The sequence below is a fragment of the Pygocentrus nattereri genome, chromosome 10 (assembly GCF_015220715.1).
Source record: "Pygocentrus nattereri isolate fPygNat1 chromosome 10, fPygNat1.pri, whole genome shotgun sequence".
Classification (NCBI taxonomy): Eukaryota; Metazoa; Chordata; class Actinopteri; order Characiformes; family Serrasalmidae; genus Pygocentrus; species Pygocentrus nattereri.
Window position 1 is genome coordinate 25583638 of NC_051220.1, and position 21455 is coordinate 25605092.

Below are 21455 nucleotides of genomic sequence, written 5' to 3' on the forward strand. Positions count from 1 at the left end.
TTGCAGATTAGTTTCCATATATGGACTGTGTGCACTGAGGAATGGTAGGTTTTCAAATTTTAACAATGTTTACATCTTACATTGAAGTCTCTTATTTAAAATGCAGCTTTTCATTATGTGGGGCCTTTAATGACATAGTGAGTTTTGCACTGTGTTAGTTTTGGTGTTAAAAAAATGACAAAAATGTTGCAAAAATGTAAAGGATGGTTTTCTTTCTGCAAAGCAGGACTGTGCAAAAACAGTGGTAAGTTTTCAGCAAATTCAGTGCCCTCTCGTCTACTCACAAGTGCAAATGTGGTATTGATTGAAAGTTTAAAATCCCCATTGGAATTTCTCTGCTTGTCTCATTACAGCAACTGCAACTCTAGGGGTAAATTGCTTTTTTTGTTTTGTATTGTTCATTTTACCAGTGCTTAGATACCTGTCATGCGCCTTGGTGTTATTGTTTGTAAGGAAGCTTGTAGGTTATGTTAGGCCTATTCAAAATGAAGCTACACATGAGCTACAACCTCACATTGAAACTGAGCTCACACTTTGTCTGTCACCATAGTGTGGCACATATAGGCAGTATGCAATACTCCTAAATGTGCACTTTCTATTTTCATGGAAAACAATATCAGATTGATCTGGTGAACAGGAAAAGGGGGAAATCTGCCTTCTGTTTTCTGAAAGGAACTTTTCCTCACCTGCAGATTCACTGGGAGGATAGTTGTCAACATTGAAATGTTACCAGGGTAACAGAGACTTGGAAGCAGACTGCAAAGAAGTCAGGAGAGAGCAAGAAAGATGGAGTGCATTAAAAAATAGAGAGAGAGAGAGAGAGAGAGAGAGCGAGAGCACATGGAAATTAGAGTGTGCTATAATCCTACCGGCCAAAACTAACTGTGAAATGAACAGGAAATAAATTCCCCCAGCCCTACCCCAAAGGCCCATATAGCAAGCATCTGCTTACTCCTATGGAAGAAACAATATTTCATTTGTCTGTCCAGTGGGATATATGGTTACTAAAAAACCTTCACCTTGACATTTCCTAGAAACCCTGGTCCACACTAAAACATGTTTTTCGAGGGAATGGCAGATGAGGTGTATGGACGCAAATTGGGTTTAGGCATTCAAATCATGCGTTGTGGCAAAGGCAGATCTTGTATGTGCACTTTTAATTTCCATAAAGGAACTCAGAATTCAATATTAATACATTTCAGTGACGGGCAGGATTAGTTCTGTTTCACACATTAGTGGATATTTCAAAGTGGAGGCCCCACTCATATACAGCTCTTCTGCTGAGAGAGTAGTGAGGGGAAGTGCTCTCTTGTGAAGAGAGGAGCTTAATCTCTACCATCTGCAGTTTCACTTTTTGTTGCTTCTGCCCGAGTGCATGGTGGAACAGTTCGAGAAAACACGCTCCCACAAGTCAGAAATCATGCGTCACGGCAGCGTGACTCATCAGACGGCATCAGTAGGCTGTGTATGTGTGTTTGAGAGTGAGGGTGATTACTCTGTGTTTCAGGCCAGAGCCCACTGCTGATTTTCAGTGTGTGTGAGAATCATAGTCTGCACCACAGCCACGTGGATGTGTGCTTCCCTGGCAGCATGAGTGGGACATGGCTGTGTGCATGGAGCGAGTTCGTCAACTAAGAACTATATGTGAGCCTGTAGATTGAGTTTTCCTTAAAGCGATAGTTCGTCTGAACATCTAATTCGGATGATCATCATCATTGCTTTTATTTATATAGCACCGTTTCCATGCTCAGTGATGCTTTCAAAGAACCTGAACACATTAAATAACAAGACATTAAACAGAAGGACAATACAGGTAAACATTCAAGTATAAACGGTACAATGATAACACAGTGAAAACAAGTACGTCTTTAATAGAGATTTAAATGAAGACAGAGAGGTTGCATCCCGAATAGACTGTGGGAGAGTATTCCATAACTTCGGAGCTACTACATTAAATAATTGGCCACCCATTGAAGCCAATTTAAATCTAGAAACATGAAGAAGGCCTGGATTTTGAGTATGTGATGTGACATATAGATGAAGAAGCTCTTCCAAGTATTGAGGAGCCAGACTGTGCTGAGCTTTGTTTTATAAGGAGAACTTTGTACTGAATATGGAATATAATGGGCAACCAGTGAAGACTCTGAAGAACGGGGGTGATGTGGTCTTTTTTTTTTTTTTAAAGGTGATGATCCTAGCAGTGACATTTTGAACATACTGTAACCTAGTGAGAGTTTTGACAGGGAGGCCAGAAAAGAGGACATTGCAGTATTCTAGCCGTGATGTCACTAATGCATGCACAAGTGTTTCTACATCGGCTTGACTGAGAAATGGTCGGAGTTGAGAAATATTGCAAAGATGGAAAAATGCTGTCTTAACAACGTAATTTATGTGGATGTCAAAAGAGAGTGTAGGGTAAAAAATAACTCGGAGGTTGCGGACATGACGAGAAGGTGTTACTAGCATCCCATCGATATTGATGCCAAGGACAACTAGATATCAGTGGTTTTGAGCCAATTAAAAGCAACTCAGTTTTGCTAGCATTCAGTTTTAAGAAGTTCAAACTCATCAATCAGAGCAGGTGGTGGTGTAGTCTGAACAGGACTAACACTAATATAGATCTGAGTGTCGTCTGCGTAACAATGAAAACTTAAACCATGAAGGGGTATTATTTGCGCAAGTGGCAGCATGTAAAAGTGAAGAGCAATGGACCTAAAACTGAGCCCTGTGGAACACCCATAGTCACAGACACCATAGAGATTTATTATTCTGAATAGCTACATATTGACATCTGTCACTGAGATATGAGGAAAACCAGAAAAGGGCGGATCCAGTAATACCAAAGGGACCATTGTCCCTTTACCATACAGCTTTCACAATAGTGAGTGCAGTTCATAGCCAAGACATGTTTTGCTTCTTTAGTTCAAAGCTAATGTAGCTAACAAGTAATAGTAGCTTATGATCACAACTACTTGTCTTGATCCTCACACACTTACTCCTTACTATGTTGAATTGTAATGTCAAATATTGTTGCTTATGTGGTTTCTGTGATTGTATGACAAAAATGGATAAAAGTATGTTACACAGCTTAAAACTAGAATAGCTATCATCTAGAAAGTCTAGAGAACTAGAGATTGGATGGCCTCTTTCTGCAGGCTGCATTGTGGCCATCCCTCAGGAACAAAGATATTAATTCATTTATATTTTATATAAAGTATATTAATATTTGGGTGCAATATTTCTTGTTAACATATCACACACAATAGCACCGTTGGCTGTTTGTAAATGTTGTGACTGTGTTGAACTTCTAGTGAACAATGAGTGATGAAAGGGGATACATGAGCAGAGAACTTATAGAGATGAGAATTACCACTCTGCAATGTCTTCGGGGTATTTCAGATGCTAGAGGGCACTCCCGAGTGAGTCCAAAATGAATGGGTTGATATGGAGTATTTGAGTTTATAAATGCTTAAACATTTTTTAATGTGAAACAATAAATTAATTTCCTGAACACTGTACAGCATAAAACATTTTAACACTGCTGTTATATTTTAAGAGCTTTTAAACTCCGAGTTATAGGAGGTTAAAACGGCACCTCATGTGTGTCCATGATGTCAGTGAACGTGAACAGCCAATGAGCTGCTCTGCTTGCCAATCAATCATTGCGTTCTAGTAGTAATGCCTGCCTTTTGCTGCCCAAAACCCGTTTTCTATAGAAAAAAGGAAATGTATAAGTAGGATCTCTTTGTTTTTTAGTGAAATACATCCTTCTACTTACTAAAATTAAAGAAATATTCTGGGCAAGTGATTAGAAACTATTTTAACTTTTTGTTTTTAGCCGTTGAGTGCTAATTACTCCCATTCGTTTAGGACTCACTTGTGGGCGCCCTCTGCTGTTTGGCAGTCCTGTTTTTGATATAACAGGGGGGATAAGAAGTGGCCAGGCTCCTCATAAACCAACTCTGGACGTGAGAACCAGTGGTGTATAATGTCAGTTGTATACCTGCATAGGTGAGTTATATGACAATAATTCAATAATTATCATTATAGTGGTATAATGATACATTTAGTGTGTGTGTGTGTGTGTGTGTGTGTGTGTGTGTGTGTGTGTGTGTGTGTGTGTGTCTACACTGGTGAGTGCGAAGCCCTCACTGTGATGTTAATTCACACCTCCCTATAAAGACCACCACCCAGATAAAAAAGGACAGCACAACTACTGCACAACAACTAAACCACTGCAGCTTCCTTTATGCTGAAAATTGTGTGCATTTGCGACAGTAACACAAAAACTAACATTTTATAAGTGTTGACTTGCTTGCTGACCTACAGATGATGAAAATCCAATTTGCATATATTCAGTTAGTGTTCAAGCAGGAGAGACATCTAAAAGAAATTGTATTTTATGACTGCTGTGGCAGGAGGTCAGTAACTCCATGCAGTGTGAGGCAAGTGTTTGATGATTTATGAATGCAGTTGATGCTAAGCTTGTGAACTTCCATTACTTTCACTCCAGTGCAAAACTAAGTACACCAAACATGTTGCTGAAACACTTAAATCTTAAAAAATTGCTAATTGTTTATCAAATCTAATAAACAATGAAGCTGAGTAACTTAAAAGGTCATTTATCGTATTTAACAGTTTTAGATGTGATAATCTGTGATATTTAGAACATTTCATTGTTGGGTGTGGGATTATTTACCTTTGAGCTGCTGCTGCCGTGTGATACAATAACACAATGTTTTGCAAATTTACAAACGCTGCCAAATTCATTTGGTCAGACCACATCACAAAACTGTTTCATTGTTCCATCCACAAAGGCTGCTTCCTGAATTCAGCAAAAAAATCTATATAATGAGGTCATGATTTACGTCTCCAACAATATGACCAGATACAGTTACTCAACTGTTGCATATCAGCCATTATCACATTATGCAATCAAACAAGGTTTTTGTTTGAAAAACACTGACATTTCTTGGCCTGTTTATCAATGTGGCATATCTGTGCTGCCTTTCTCTGTCAATCAAATTCTTACAAAATAACTGCCTGCCAAAAAATAGCTATCACTGACTGACATTGGGAGCTAAGTTCTAGAGTAGGGCTATATTCAGGCAATCAAGGTTAATTATCAGACTCTCCACAAAACCACACCACCCTAGTTCTGATAGAAAGCCTTGGGTTTCTGCTTTTATTGATTCTCAGTTGCAGATTCTGAATCTAAGTTGGATCAAAGGAGTCAGGAGAATTATATACCTTTTAGAGCAGAAAGGGAAAAGGGATAAAAGCACGCATTATCTGTTATCCAGTAAGGCTGCACAGTGTAGTTTGTTACTCATTATTGTGACTTTCAAAATCAATGTTGTAGAAGCAAAATGCAGAAAACTGAACGACTGCATTTCTGCTCTAAATCAGAATCTTTTTATTTCATCAAGTATGTTACACAAACAAGTGCATACAAACTACAACAGCAGTGGCAAACCATGACTGTGAGACTTGGTAAAACCATGAGCTTTTTCGATCATGCTAATTTCTACTAGCATCCCTAAGGGATTCTAGTAGTTTATTTGTGTTAAGTTAATAACAATTCGCATTAACATTTTTGACAGTTCTGGATTAAACACAGACATTTGAAACTTTATTCCATGCGTTACTTGATGGTTATGGCACACATTCATTTATATTTCACCTTGTGGCATTTTCACAGTGACTCAACATAGAGGTGCTGCCACTGTTTTCCATTTTTAACAACCATTTGATTAAGCTGCCACTCGTATTCACAGTCAGTGACCTAACTGGGACTTCCAAAAGGCCTAGATTGTGGTTTTTTTTCTCATGAAAGGACCCACTGGAAGTCAAAACATGATTGGTTGGTTGTTTTTTCACTTCCTCCTTATGCTGGAGGTAATGTAACGCATCAGGCCTTCTCTTCAGCTCTTGAAATCTGCACCAATAGGAGAGCTCGCTTGGCTATATCTATGAAGACACTACAAAGAAAAACAGTTCCAGAGTGGGCAATTTTCTGCTTGAAATGTCAAGAATTTAACTCTTTTGTTTACCCAGTTTAAACCACAAAATTAGTGACAAAAAAATAGTGATCATATATCTCCTCCAAATTGTTCAGCCCTAGCGATTAATGAGTGCCGCAGCTCTGGACAAGCTGTTTTTGTGTGTCTAGCTGTGCTTGCTTTTATGGCCCTAAGTTTTCCTCCTACCAGGAGAAAATGTATGGAAAATATGATATCCAGGGTGAAAAGAGTTAGTTCTAATCTTGCCAACATGCTTCATGACTCCGCTGTTGCATGTGTTAATGTACCCTATTCATTGCTAGACGGATAATTAGCTCTATATTAGAAAAGTTGCTCTGGACAAAATTTTGACTCCTTTTTAAATATTGCAACATTTATCACAGAAACCTAAAGTTTGTGACGTTTCCACAACATTATTAAGCCTTGCTATCCAGCTCGAGGTATGATCTCCCAAAGGTTCCTTGGGCTGAAATGACGAGGATCACCCACTGTGTCCCATCAAAGTAACGTTAGATGACAGGATGGAAAGCAGGGTCAGGACCCAATGTAGCACACTCTCCAGGACAACCTGGAGCGCAGTAAAAACAAACCCAAACACATCTTGGAGCTGCTGTGATGAGCTCATCATTATCATTCCTCGCTAAGTGGGAAATGTCATTAACACTCTTACACCGGAGGAATTTGTAAAATTCACAGCGCAGCGGTAGCCACATTGACCCCTCTGTTGACTCAGAAACTTGTTCCTAGAGTTGAATGTAAATCTTTCCGATTGGACTCTCTCAGGCAGATACACAGACCGTACATAAAGGATTTGCTCTATGACACATGTTGAAAGTACATGCAGATGCTTGGCACTGTGTCAGGTTCTGACCCCTTGTCGTCCAAAACGAGCAAGAGGAGTCAGGAGTTCGTCCTTGGTTCATTTGTCAGTTCTTTTTACAGTTTAGAGCCGTATGACACAAGTTCTCCCAGCAGAAAAAAATGCCCAGATGTCACGGAGACACAACAATGGAGCCACTGTTAACACTCGAAAATGGAGAGATTTCCTCCCATTATGTTAATAGCGGCAGGTTATTACAATGAAAACCATATGGAGGCCTGGCCTTTCTCAGCCTCCTGAGCTGTGGTGCTACTACTATCGATCGCCATAGTTTGGACAGATTGACAAAACTGTGTTGTGAGGTGTTTTCGTTAGCCTCGCTTTTCCTGTCTGCCCGTTGACTTAAGTGATCTGCTGAGCTGATAGCCCCTTAGCAAGGAAGTTAGAAAGGGTCTTGAAAGAAAGAACACAGACCTGATCTTTTTGAATTATGTGGCTAAGGCTAGTGAAAAATTCTTGTCCATCACCAACTAAAGGAGGCAGCATGTCTGCAGTTTGGCCTTTCACACGTAACTCATACAGTGGTTTTGTAAGGTGTTCCATGGTCATCTGAGGTCAAAGGTTTCCAATAACTGAAATGCTTAGGTTCATTGTTCAAAAAATCCTTTCTGTGAGGTGTACCCGACAAAGAACTAGTATTTTCAGATTAAAGCATATATTTTAGGAGGTTCTAATTAGGGCCTGATTTGAAAGTTGTCACAGAGATTGATTTTAAAGCAGTTAAAATATAGTCCAGTATAAATTTATGCAAATGATTAAGCAGACTCCAATTGTTTAGTTAAAACTGACTGATATAAACTTAAATGAGCAACAAAAGCCTTAATTAATATTATTAATGTTATGCTAGTAATTTTAATATTTTATATTGTTATACTGGGGCAGAGCTTCTCAACATTGTTAGTAAATGAATTGGTTTGTGTTTATTAGCTCTTTTTTTATTCCAGTTCACATATTCTTTTCATATAAAGTTTCTTTATTTTAAGTAGGACTGACAAATGCTTTAAATAATTAAATGTAATTAAACAAGTTTGTCTGATTTGCTCAAGTTTGTGTGTCCACACAGCTCTGAAAACATCACATTTGTGTCACATAAAGGCAAACAGTTGGGTTTGTGCCAACTAAGCCTGGTAATGTGAGCATAGCCTTAGATTCTCAACTGGCAGCAAACAAATTTTCTTTAAACATGCAGAGAGGAGACTCAAATTTAAAAAACATGGGGGCCACTAGTCAGGGTGTTCTATCTGAGAGGTGCCGGTAGAAGAAATGTAGGGAAAAAGTGTCTTGTCTTTTTATATTTTTTCCCAAAATATGAATTTTAACCATGTTTGCACTCATTTATTTAAGCAGTCTTAGTCAATGCTTAGAAAGCCTTCTGTCACTACTACTACGGAATTATTATTATTATTATTATTATTATTTTTATTATTATAGTAGAAAAATACATAGAGCATCTAATAAGCATTTTAGCATTCACTTGAATTAATTGACTTACACTTAGCAGTTGATTAGCATGAGATTACGTTCTCAGTGGATGTGCTTGGTAATTTTGTTCATCTGAATTCTGAAATGCTGTATCTACTGCTGTGACATGAATGAATCAGGCACATGGCTGGTCCCTTTGAGACCCATGATGTAGAGAACTGTCTTTTATTCTGTTTAAATGTTTTGTTGATATTTACAAATGGTATAAAACATTTTCGGTTACCTCAGACAGGGATATTGTATTCGGCTGGTCTTGAGAACAAGCAACTTTACCTCGAGACCAAATGTTGAGATGGTGTAGGAAAGGTGAACAATAGGTGACTATTTTAGTAGTCTTGGAAAGACTGGCGTAACAGCATGAAAAATAAAAAGCAATTGAAATGAGTGATTCATCCCATATTAGACGTATTTATTCATTACAGTATAAAACAAGCCAGTTACTTATGGTCACTAAAGCCAGAAATAGCCCAAAACAAATTGGAATAAAAGTGTTTACTCCTTTAACTTCTATGTATTATATGACAGTGATGATGTGTTTAGGCTGCATTGGCAGATAATTTGATGATACAGATAAATCCATACAGTCATAATTGTAGTTGATTTTATTTGAGAGATTATATATATATATATATTGCCTGGACCTTAGTTATAATTTTTTTTATTGTAGTGACACAGTGGAACAACATGTTCGCTTATGTTCCCTGTTTGGCCTACAATTAGAATTACAGTTAAAAAAGATAAAAATTGTAAAGAAGATTATTTCTTTTTTGTTCATTTTATGCATTATGTTGAAACAGAAACATAGGCAAATTAAAAATAAACATAATAAAGTGGCCAGATTGGCCCAACCGCCCACAGCTGCCCTCTAAAGATGTTATAGCCCCAATTAGAAGTTAAAGTATTTGTTGTTTTTGTAGGAACCATGATGTGTCCAAATAAATGTGTTTTTTGCCTACTTTTATTCACGCCTTTGCCCCAGTCTTGCTGATGAAATACACCCTGTTCATATTCTGTTTGTTGCAACATAAACATGATTGTAAAAGTAGCGACTGAAGAAAATAATTGCGGGCAGGTTAAATAATTCTGATCAGCTCACATAATGCGGCAGTAGTATAATGTGAATCTAAGAAATTCAGCTTTTTTGTTAACTTCAGTAACCGGCTTCTGAAAATGCACATATAAAAAGTAATATTAAAGGGCAGTGAATGGCCAATGAATTCTGAATCCTTTGAATACTCCCCACAATGGAAAAAACACAGAATGAAGGTTTCTTTTTTCGTTGCAGTAAAATTCAGTAAAATGCAGCAAATTTTTAAGCAAATGGGTTTTAAGAAGATCAATAGAGGCCTGAGCTGGAATTCTAGTTTGATGGATGTTGTGCTTGGTTTTTCTGGAAGTGGAGATTAGCCTTGTGGCTGAGGACTACACAGGGGAAGGAGAGGCAGAGCGTATTTGGTAGGGCTCATAAGTAGACTGGCAGCTTGGGTGAAATGTGAACCATATGAAGGCTAATGATGGTGCAGATGGGTTGCAAAGTTGGCCGCTCCTGGTCTCTCTTCTCCAGCTGCGGCGTGTTTTGCTTGGCTCAGTGCAGCCAATGGTGAGCAAATAGTTTTATGTAATGCACTGCACCAGCCCACGGCCTCCAGCAGGCTTAAGCTAGGCTGCTGAGAGCCATAGAGATTACAGGGCTGCTGTACAGCTGTCCGCTCCTGTGAGGCGTTAGTGCTGTTTAAGTCTCGAAAGCCTTTTAGAGTTCAGATGGCTATAACATGCAATACCCACAAGGCTGGATGGGGCCGAATGGAGGTAATGCACCATATATCCAATATTAGCTGTTTATTTCCAGGAGTTCCAGATTAGGTGTTTTCAGCATTTGAACATATTATCAGGTGTGTTTAGTTTCCCAGTGACTAATTGGGGTCCATTCTGACATTGGATATGTGAGTATTATGTGAAATAAATTTTTCAGATTTTTATTCTGCAAAAGTCTCATGTGAAAATAAGGTATTACCTTATTTCCTTAGTTCTGCGTAGCATTCAGGTGATCCACAGTCAATTAGTCAGTTGACATTATAGCAGTCTTTCCTCTGAGCCACAGACACATTTGTCATGCTTTTGTGTTGAACTTCTTTCCTATCCTTTCAGAAATGTTTTCTCATCAGAGAGATGTGTGCAGTTGCCTCAACTGACTTTTTGAACGTTGAAAGGATTTTTGGCTTTGTGAGCACCAGCTGTGAAACAGATATTTTCAGTTAAGTTCCTACAGTGTTTCTTGCCAGTTCTTATAAAGTACTAAATTAATAATACGCACTAACTACAGCACTCTAAGCAAGTCATTGTCATATATACAGACAATTGGTTTGTGAGACTGTGTTTGTGTGTGTGTGTGTGTGTGAGTGTGTGTGTGTGTGTGTGTGTGTGTACGCGTGTACGTGGGGGTGGGGGGGTGACAGGCAAAAAAAAAAAAAATTCCATGTCACCACCACGGCATCTGAGCTGCAAATACTCAAAATGATTTAGGCCCTCATTCATGTTTCAAAAGGGAAGACGATCTCCGGAAGGCTTTCACAGCTTTCAGTTTAACAGTTATGGGTGAAAAGAAAAAAAAAAGTGCTTCCTCGTGCACTGCAGACCGTGCTTAAGCCAGACAGCGTATCACATATCAGCGCTGATTTATACCATAAACACATTAAAAAGAAAATAGATCACGATACAAATATGATTCATTTTGTCCTTCCTAAATGATCTTTTGAAACTTAAATTGTCCAGCTTGATAGCTGGAAGCTATCGGCGATGCTGTCACCGGTCAGCTCAAGCCTAACAGGCAGCTATTTGATATTTAGAATTGTAGAATTACTGAATGAATACAAACTTAAACATCTTAAAATGAATCCTGTACTAATACTCCAGGGTTAAACCACTTGCATTCTCTCATACTTCTCATTCTCTTATACTTCTCATTCTCTTATACTTCTCATTCTCTCATACTTCTCATTCTCTCATACTTCTCATTCTCTCATACTTCTCATTCTCTCATACTTCTCATTCTCTTATACTTCTCATTCTCTCGTACTTCTCATTCTCTCATACTTCTCATTCTCTCATACTTCTCATTCTCTTATACTTCTCATTCTCTCGTACTTCTCATTCTCTCATACTTTTCATTCTCTTATACTTCTCATCCTCTCATACTTCTCATTCTCTTATACTTCTCATTCTCTCATACTTCTCATTCTCTCATACTTCTCATTCTCTTATACTTCTCATTCTCTCATACTTCTCATCCTCTCATACTTCTCATTCTCTTATACTTCTCATTCTCTCATACTTCTCATTCTCTCATACTTCTCATTCTCTTATACTTCTCATTCTCTCATACTTCTCATTCTCTTATACTTCTCATTCTCTCATACTTCTCATTCTCTTATACTTCTCATCCTCTCATACTTCTCATTCTCTTATACTTCTCATTCTCTCATACTTCTCATTCTCTCATACTTCTCATTCTCTTATACTTCTCATTCTCTCATACTTCTCATTCTCTTATACTTCTCATTCTCTCATACTTCTCATTCTCTTATACTTCTCATCCTCTCATACTTCTCATTCTCTCATACTTCTCATTCTCTTATACTTCTCATCCTCTCATACTTCTCATTCTCTTATACTTCTCATTCTCTCATACTTCTCATTCTCTTATACTTCTCATTCTCTCATACTTCTCATTCTCTCATACTTGTCTCTTATTCTTATTGCATTTTCATAGAATTGCAAGTTCACGATATGATATTCATCATGATACATGTGTCAGGATTCTGTAAGTTACATATTTGTGTACTTGTTTGTATTTCTGCCATGGAGAATGTGTAGGCAAGCAAGTCATACATAGATGTAACTATAGAAGAAGTCTTATGAGATTAAGAGGCCTTTCGTAGCTACTGCCATCTGTAGGCGTAAAGAAAGCACATCATCCAGACTAAGTGGAATTTGACAACAGATGTACAGGAATACATATAAATAAATTAAAATTCAGTGCAAAGTATGAATGGAAAATCATGAAAAATCAAACAAAGATTCAGTAATTACTCATAATATTAGTCGAAATGTGACACTCTGCTTCATTATACTTCATTACTGGAGATGCACTGATGGGAATTGTGGACAGATACAGTTATAAGAAGTAGAGATTATACCTACATCTATCTGAATCAGGACGGCACTGTGGCGTGGTGGGTAGCACTGTTGCCTCACAGCAAGGAGGGCCTGGGTTCGATTCCCCGGCCGGGTGACCGGGGTCCTCTCTGTGTGGAGTTTGCATGTTCTCCCCGTGTCTGCGTGGGTTTCCTCCGGGTTCTCCGGTTTCCTCCCACAGTCCAAAGACATGCAGTCAGGCCAATTGGGTGTGCTAAATTGTCCCTAGGTGTGAGTGTGTGAGTGACTGTCTGTGTCTGTGTGTCTGCCCTGCGATGGACTGGCGACCTGTCCAGGGTGTATCCTGCCTTCCGCCCGAAGACTGCTGGGATAGGCTCCAGCTCCCCCCTGCGACCCTGACGGAGAAGCGGCTTGGAAAATGGATGGATGGATGGATCTATCTGAATCAGCATCACAGAGAAATAAAATATTTGTATAGAGTTGCAAATGAGTGTGTCTATATATATATATATATATATATATATATATATATATATATATATATATAGTGAAGCCTGAAATTATTCATACCACTGGCAAATTTTTACTTAAAGTTACTTTTGTTCAACCAACAATTTTTTTTCACTGGAAATGACACAGGCAACTCCCAGCTTTTATTTACATTTGAAAAAAAAGTGTCATGTCCAAAATTATTCATACCATTCTCAATAATCAATAGTAATGACTTTATTGGCTATTACAGCAATCAAACACTTCCTATAATTGCTGACCAGCTTTTTGCATGGGTCCACTGGTATTTTTGATCATTCATCTTAAGTGATGAGCTCCAACTCTTTCAGGTTGGAGGGTCTCCTTGCCATCACCCTGATCCTTAGCTCCCTCCACAAATTGGATTCAAGTCAGGACTCTGGCTGGGCCACTGCAAAACATTAATGTTTTTGTCCGCTAACCATTTCTTCACCACTTTTGCTGTTTGTTTTGGGTTGTTGTCATGCTGAAATGTCCACTGGTGCCCAAGGCCAAGTTTCTCTGCAGACTGCCTGATGTTGTTGTTGAGAATTTTCATGTATTACTCTTTTTTCATGGTGCCGTTTACTGTGATTAGGTTCCCTGGTCCATTGGCTGGAAAACACCTCCAAATCATTAGGTTCCCACCACCATGTCTGGCAGTGGGGAGTGTCCTTAGGGTTGAAGGCTTCTCCTTTTTTACACCAAATAAAGGATACATCATTGTGGCCAAACAATTACATTTTTGTTTCATCTGACCATAAAACAGAGTACCAGAAGTCTTCTTCTTTGTCCAGATGAGCATTTGCAAAGCTTCTGTGTGCCTTTTCTGGAGAAGTGGCGTCCTCCTTGGTCTGCGTCCGTGGAACCCAGCAGTGTGCAGCGTCCGTTGGACTGTCTGCCTTGAGATGTTGCCACCAGCAGAGCCCAGATTCACCAAAATGGCCTTGGTGGTGACCGTTGGATTCTTTTTCACCTCTCTCACTATCCTCCTGGCCAGCACAGGTGTCACTTCCGACCACATCCTCTGAGATTTTCCACAGTGCGGAATGTCTTTTATTTTTGAATAATACTTTACACTGTAACCCCTGGAACTTGAAAACATTTAGATATGGCCTTATAGCCCTTTTTTGACATGTGAGCAGCCACAATGCGCAGCCGCAGGTCTTTAGTGAGCTCCTTTGTCTTAGCCATGACTGTCCACAAACCAACTGCAATTTTTGTATATGTAATGTATATATGTATATAATGTATATATGCATACACACGCATACACACACACACACACACACACACACACACACACACACACACACACACATATATACATGCATACTATACAATAAGCAGTAAAATGAATTTGCTCTTCTGGAGTCTAATTAATACATTATCACATATTTTAAATATTTCTCAAATCTGGGCATCTGTCTGATGCTGATATCTTCTATCATTGTGCATCTCTGTTCATTTTATGCTATAGACAAGCTCAGCCTGTTTATGACCTACAGTAACCTCTCCACTCCACTACTTTACCTGTGCTAGTGCTCACTGCTTATTCCTATCCTCTATGTGTCTATAAACCTTGTTGACTCAGTTTGGGCAGTCTTCACATCTTCTCTGCCACTTCCTGGTAGTGCCATGGCTCATGGCAGGGCTCTGGCCTGCTCCCAGCCTCAGGCCTGGGCACCAGCTGCTGCTGCACTGGTATGGGAAACATGTGGAGTGGAGAGAGAGTGGACCGTGCCAACAGGAGGTGCCTCCTGCCCGCTGGGGAAGTGCAGGGTCCAGGCCAGGCAGTGGCAAGACAGCCAGAGGAAAGCCTTGCACTGACATCTCACACAGGAAGGATGCCTTCCAAACGGCTGCAATGTCAGGCTCAGGCCGTAAATCTTTGTGTGACAGGGGTTAATGTGTGGAAGCAGGTTTGCCCTTTTGAAACCAGCTGGACTCAGCCGTTTGGGGGTCTGAGGGGGTTCTGTTTTGGTTTCACTCTATTTCCTTCACAAAACCTTCATCAGTCAGTGAAATGCTGCAGAATCAGCTTCCTACTGCTCTACTGTACATTACCTCACATTTGCTAAACTCAAATAAAATTGGAATTGCAATTGATTCTAGTTTGAAATGTGCCAGTTCAAATTCAGATAGCACTGACCATTCCTGATGATCAAACTGACCAAACTGATAACCAATACTTTATCAAGAAAGACAAAAAACTGTTAACTTTATTACAGACAGGGGGCCTAAAGCAGCCTTTAGCCTAAAGCTATTGGTTGTATATTATGTGTAACACAAATATTCCTTGAGGGATTTTCACTTGGAGTTATATTAAAAAACAAAAGCATTATAGAAACCCGGAGATGCACCAACATTGATATTGTTCATGTATGTGTCTGCTAATGCCGACCTCTGAATACTTATAAAATGTAAATTGTGACTTAATGCATCTGAATTATTGTTACAAAGAAATGCATATGGAAGATAAAAATATAATAAAATTAACATTTTTATTCATCTGCAGTACAATAATATACATTGTCAAACATTGGTTTGAAATATCAGTCAAATATAAACATCTGTCCGATGCCATTGTGAATTTTTTTAAGCCTTTGGTTGCTGTTACTGATATCATTGTGCATCCCCAGTGGAAACATTCTGCTTTGCAAGCCATGCCAAGCGGCTGCTGGCATAAAACCTAAGTAATGCAATTGGAAGTTAAAAACTGAAAAAGCTGCAACCTATTGACCTACTTAATGAGTGTGTGCAGAGAATCGAAATAAGGGAACATGGAATATGAATTGAAGAGAGCTTCTTTTCCTGATTCCTAAAAAGAATCCATGGACATCACAATGCTGGATTTTGAGGCCCACATATGATTTTTCCTAATGCTGCTACTGTTATACAAGTTGATTTCTCCGAAGCTCTAAATCCTGACTCAAGAACACGGAGTTTAGACGCGTTCCAGCATCATGAAGAGAGTCTTCTCTTCAGAAGCATCCCAGTCAACAGCCTTGGGGGCTCCCTGTCTGGAATTCAATCTCTTTGTTCTCCTAAACTCCATGTGTACATGAAAGCCAGGAGCAGGGTGCCAACAGTAGAGCCATTGTTGCTGTGTGCATGCTCCTCCAGCGTCCTCAGCCATGCCACAGCCACAGCAGCCTGAGCTAGACTTTTCAGTCAATAGGGGGATGTACATTCATCTGCTATACATAATGGGATTCAAGTCACGCAGATTAGGCCCAGGCCATGCTGTGTCAGATGGAGTTATGTAAGCCAGCACACAGATGAGTGTGTTCATGCACATTAAGAGATAAAGTGGGGCTATGAGTACAAGGGTATCATCTTTAGAACGAATTAGACATTTTTTCATCTTAAAGTTATTTTGCTATATTTATGGTACTTAACAATTTCTGATGTCATGGTTATTAGCACTACCATTCAAAATCTTGGGACTAATATTTTTAATAATATGCAGAAAACCATATAAAAGTAAAATGATTTTAATATGGTAGTCTAGTGCAATTTCACTGGTTCCTAATTAATAGCAGGTTAAAAAATTACAAATAAACTAACAAGCAAATAAATAAATAAAAGCAAGCAAATAAATAAGCTGGCAAGCCACAGATGTGAGCTGTAAACCAAAACCATTTACACCTGGGCACCCCAAACTCTTTTTGTTGATTTTTTTTTTAATGAAAAATGATTACACATCCTCTGCTGGGAACACTCTTCTGCACATTTTTATGCACAATTACCCTATATTCATTGAGTTTAACATAATGGGAAAAAAGTTTAAACTCAGCAAATAAATTGTGTGCTAAAATTTGCAGTAAAATGCAATGTTTAAATATTTTCTCTGTAAAGAATGCGTTAACTTATTTTTCAGCAAATCTTATAATTTGACTAGTTATGCTCAGTCTTTTGCTGTATTTATTTGGCCTCTATTAAAACTACATGTAGGTTTGTTTTGGCAGTGGGACAAAAATATATATGCAACATGAATGCTGGCTTTTTTTTTTTTTTTTTTTTGCTTTGTGATTGTGAAACTTGTATATTGTTATGCTCCTTCTGTATTAGGTAGTGAATTGTGGATTCTGACACAGTTCCTCCAGTGACCAGCCCTGCTCTTGTGTTAGCACCCAGCTGAGCTGTGGTCATTCAGTGCAGGTGACATTGGGGGGCTGCCAGTGCTAGTGCCCGTGAGTCTCATTGGCCCTGGCATTACGGGCAGTATTGTTCACAGCACATTGTGTGTGGGGACTCAGCAGGGAAACAGCTGTGGCTGACGGATTTTCCAGACCTGTTTGTTGGCAGCTTGGCGTGCCCGGCTTTGATCAACACAGTCGTCCATACGTTCCTCTCTCTGCTTCTCTTCCTCCCTGGATGCTTTCAAACTCACGATCCTAATATTCAGCCCTGCACATGAAGAGTAACTGTCAGTGGAGGAAATTAGTCATCCCCAACTTTCATAAAAATCAGCTTACTGGACACTAGTAGTGAGGTAGTGATTGTGATTTGTGAGAAAATATTTCACAGACATACTGAGGAACACTAGGTACTGTGCATATGTGTGTAGGGGAAAGAGGGTGGGATGGTGATATGATGATATCACCTTGAAAAGGTAAATAGTCACACTGCTGCATGTATAAATTGGTATAAATCTTCGATGTCGAGACATTTTTTGCATTTGACTTAAAATGCTGAACTTAGGCAGCATCTAGCTACACTGTCTCACTTACACTTAACACATATTTAGGTTAACTTAGGAAGAATTCATACTTTTGCTTTTGGTCAATTATGCTTTGGACTTATTCTCAAGTATGCATGTGTTGGACAAATATGCTTTTCTTAAAAAGTACATGCTTTTTACTCAATTTCTTATGGTTGCCCATGTCTAGTTGTTTGTTTGTCCATCCATCCATCCATCCATCCATCCATCCATCCATCCATCCATCCATCCATCCATCATCTTCCGCTTCTCCGGTTCAGGTCGCGGTTGTTGTGTGTTTGTTTGTTTGTTTATTTATTTATTTCTCAGTTAACTGATGTGTGGGCCCACCCTTCTCTTTTATAGCTACATAACTTTGTCGCTGTCATAAATATACAGGTAAATTTCATTGCTGTCCAAAAAGCTGCCCTTTACATTGTGTGGAAGGAGATACTTGTTTTTCTGATTGTTTCCTAAGATTAATAGCCAAACAAAAGGCCAACATTCAAGGGGTTAAGCGTGACCATTTGAACAGTTTGTTAGTAGTTTCATAAGAGAAAATGGACATCTCACAAACTTAAAGGAGAATTCTGCTCGTATTTAAGATAAAAACACTGTATTTCAGATTTATCAAGTAAATCCAACAACTCAAATACAGTGGCTTATCCTGTTTTACTTGATAAATATTTGTTTTGTCAGCTTTGCTCAGTGAAACAACATCTTTCTCATTCTCTCCTGCCACCATCTATTTGCATATTGATTGACTTGTTTTTCTCACCCTTATATGAGGGTTATTACCATCTGAGGGTGAGGATCATTGGGGCTGGAGCCACTATGAGGACCCTGTGAGCAAATATGAGAAAATTGAAACAACTCTTTTGACTTGTGTTGGGAACTTGGGGAAAAAATGAACTCATTTCAAATTTGCCATTCTGTTATGGCTGATGATTAGAATCCTGGTGCTCTCCACATCTTTCTTTAGTGTCCACTTTATTTTCACCTCCAATCACTGCTTAGCATTACTTCAGTCAAGTTTTCAGTTTTTCAATATTGAAATAGAAAGTACTTTGAGTATGAACCTCTGGATAGTCAAAAGATTATGTACATTTCATCTGTCTGATTTTATTTTGTCGTCTGTATTGGGCTAAATGTGTAACTTGTCTGGAGCAAATGTATACTGTATAAGGAAATGTTGCACTGGTTGTTTAACTTGTTATGAGGGTGTAATCTGCTGTTGCTTTGTTCAGGCTGGAAAGAGAAAATATATGCTTATAGTAGTAATGTGCCCAGCACTGATGCCGCATGGGTGTTTCATAATCTTTATGTGAAGATTGCAAAAAAAATCCCTAAACATCCAAAAAAGTAGCACACTATTCATTTGCACCCAAGGGCTGATAACTTAATGATCCAGACCAGGCCCTGCTGCTGAACATGTTTCCACAACTGCTGAGTAATATAGTAACAATGCAAGTAAATTACACAGATATAACTTAATCTCACAACTTGGTTTTTCTAGTTTCATTAGTTGAACTTAACCATATTACGTTGAATGTATAAGCAATGCACAAGAACAATCAGTCCAGTCACTTGTTTGTGATTTATTGAATTAATTAAGTTTGCATTACTGAGTGAATTATCTTAGAAGCTACTTAACACAGTGTGGAAGCACTTTACATTACATTTTAAGTCATTTCAATTAAGTTTTTTTTTGGACCATAAATAAAATGACTATATTTGAATTGTAAACATAATGACCCCAGTTTCTAACACCCCCGCTGTAAAGAAATTCAAGTCAGTAAGTTTCGTTACAGTGTACCATCAGACCACTCTGACTGACTTTGTTCACATCTGAACTATTGAATAGTTCTTTTACCTGAATATCATTTTAGACTACTGAATTCTTCATCACACAGTAGTGTTTCAAAGAGTCTTAACCCATAAGCTTATATTGCCACAGCATTATTATTAATGTTATTGAGGAATGGGAAAAAGGCTGATGTAGTTCTCTGTAACCTGAGGGCTGTTTTGGTTCATGTTTGTGTTGTGTACGGCTGTCTGCTTTTTCTGACAGGTGGGATCTCTGGTGACTCTTGGGAAGAGGAAGTGACTCAGTATCAGTGGTTGTGGTCATATCCAGGCAGGGATCGCAAGGCAGTTGATTCTCTTTCTGCTCTGTTCTAAGACGTTTATGATCTGTTTTACGTGCTCTCCCTCAAATTCACCCTCAGCAATAAAAACACTAGAGAAGTGACTGTGGATGTGGCATGACAGCACAGTTCAGAGCAGGTCAAAGCACATGACATATGAATCTTAATGTGAACAGCTTATGTGGTATATTAACATTCACCATGGATGCATAGGTGTCAGTGTCTAGAGACAGTAACACACATTCACAGGTAATCATACTAAATATTAATAATAATAGATTCAAATGATGGCCTAGTACTGGACCTGTCAGGTTCATTTGGTTAAAGAAAATGTCTGTGTATTTTTACTACCTAATGTGTGATCCAAGTGAATCAAGCAGCTTATTAAAATGACCAGTGATGTGTAAGTAATAGAGCATTAAACCTAGTTACAATGCAACACTGCGAACTTTACTGCATATGTGTTGAAGGCGTGTGGCCATAGGTACTGTCGATCAGTTGTGCATGGTCTGTTAGGAGGACAGAGAAGTGTAGCCTAAGGAAGTGGTGAACAGTGGGGTGACTCATCGCTGTGGGCTTGCGTTCAACAGATGTTTTTCAGCCCTTCTCCTCGCTAGGCAAATATTCTGGGTATTTAGCACCAGGCCCTCTGCTCTGCATGCCTCCTAGCTTGGGTAATCTCTTGTGAGGGGAGCTGTTCCACAAAAACAGTGCAGTGTATGTGTCGCTGTCATCATCTTCCTCACCAGTTCCTGTCATAATGACTTTTGAAATCATAATAAACTGCTCAACATATGGATTCCATACCATGTCATAAATTTGAGGATGTGGAACTATATATGTAGTAGAATTCATAAGAAAATCTTAACCACAACTGGTACAAAACCAGTACATGCACATGTATTTTCAGATACTTCCTAATACTTCTAAACCCTTGCAAAAAGAGAGATCTCTGTTATTTTTCTAAAATTTCCCTCTTGCAAGAGTTCACTGGAAGTGCTTGCTTAGCATCTTCCTCGTTCTGGTTACAAAGACTGATTTTATTAACAAACTTCTTTTTCTGTCCACAGTTCCCAGAATGTGGATTTTTTGGCATGTACGACAAGATCCTGCTCTTCCGCCATGATCTTAACTCTGACAACATTCTACAGCGACTCACATCAGCTGAAGACATCCATGAGGGGGATCTGATTGAGGTGGTCCTCTCAGGTGAGTTCTGGGCTTACTGTGGTTAATGAACTTCTTTATACCTTCCTTAGCATGGATACAGTCAGAAATCAAATGTATACAGTTTTCCCCTTCTACCCCATATGTAGTCTTGCAAGCCAGAATTCTGCCTATCATCAGAGAGTCTGGTGTGTTTTGTTGCTTACATTATCAGCAACAATTTGACTGACACACACCAACCACAGACTTGTTATTTTTGTGAATTGTAGGGCAGGTTTTTAAAATGAGGCTGCAAGAAAAATACACTCGGACACAACAACTTATTTAAGAGCTACTAAATGCTACAAAGAAAACTTCTGTTCAAACAAAGTCTCACTGTTTAAACAGTG

The 21455-nt window shown here is 38.9% G+C and overlaps 1 protein-coding gene across 5 annotated transcripts in view; it reads left to right on the top strand.

Moving 5' to 3' along the window:
* prkd3 (protein kinase D3) overlaps window positions 1-21455 on the top strand; it is a 66866-nt gene that overhangs the window by 11441 nt on the left and 33970 nt on the right. For all 5 annotated transcript variants that reach the window (XM_037541923.1, XM_037541924.1, XM_037541925.1 and 2 more), the window contains one exon: window positions 20970-21108. In XM_037541923.1, coding sequence (XP_037397820.1) covers window positions 20970-21108 — 139 coding nt within the window. The remainder of the gene's footprint in view (window positions 1-20969; window positions 21109-21455) is intronic.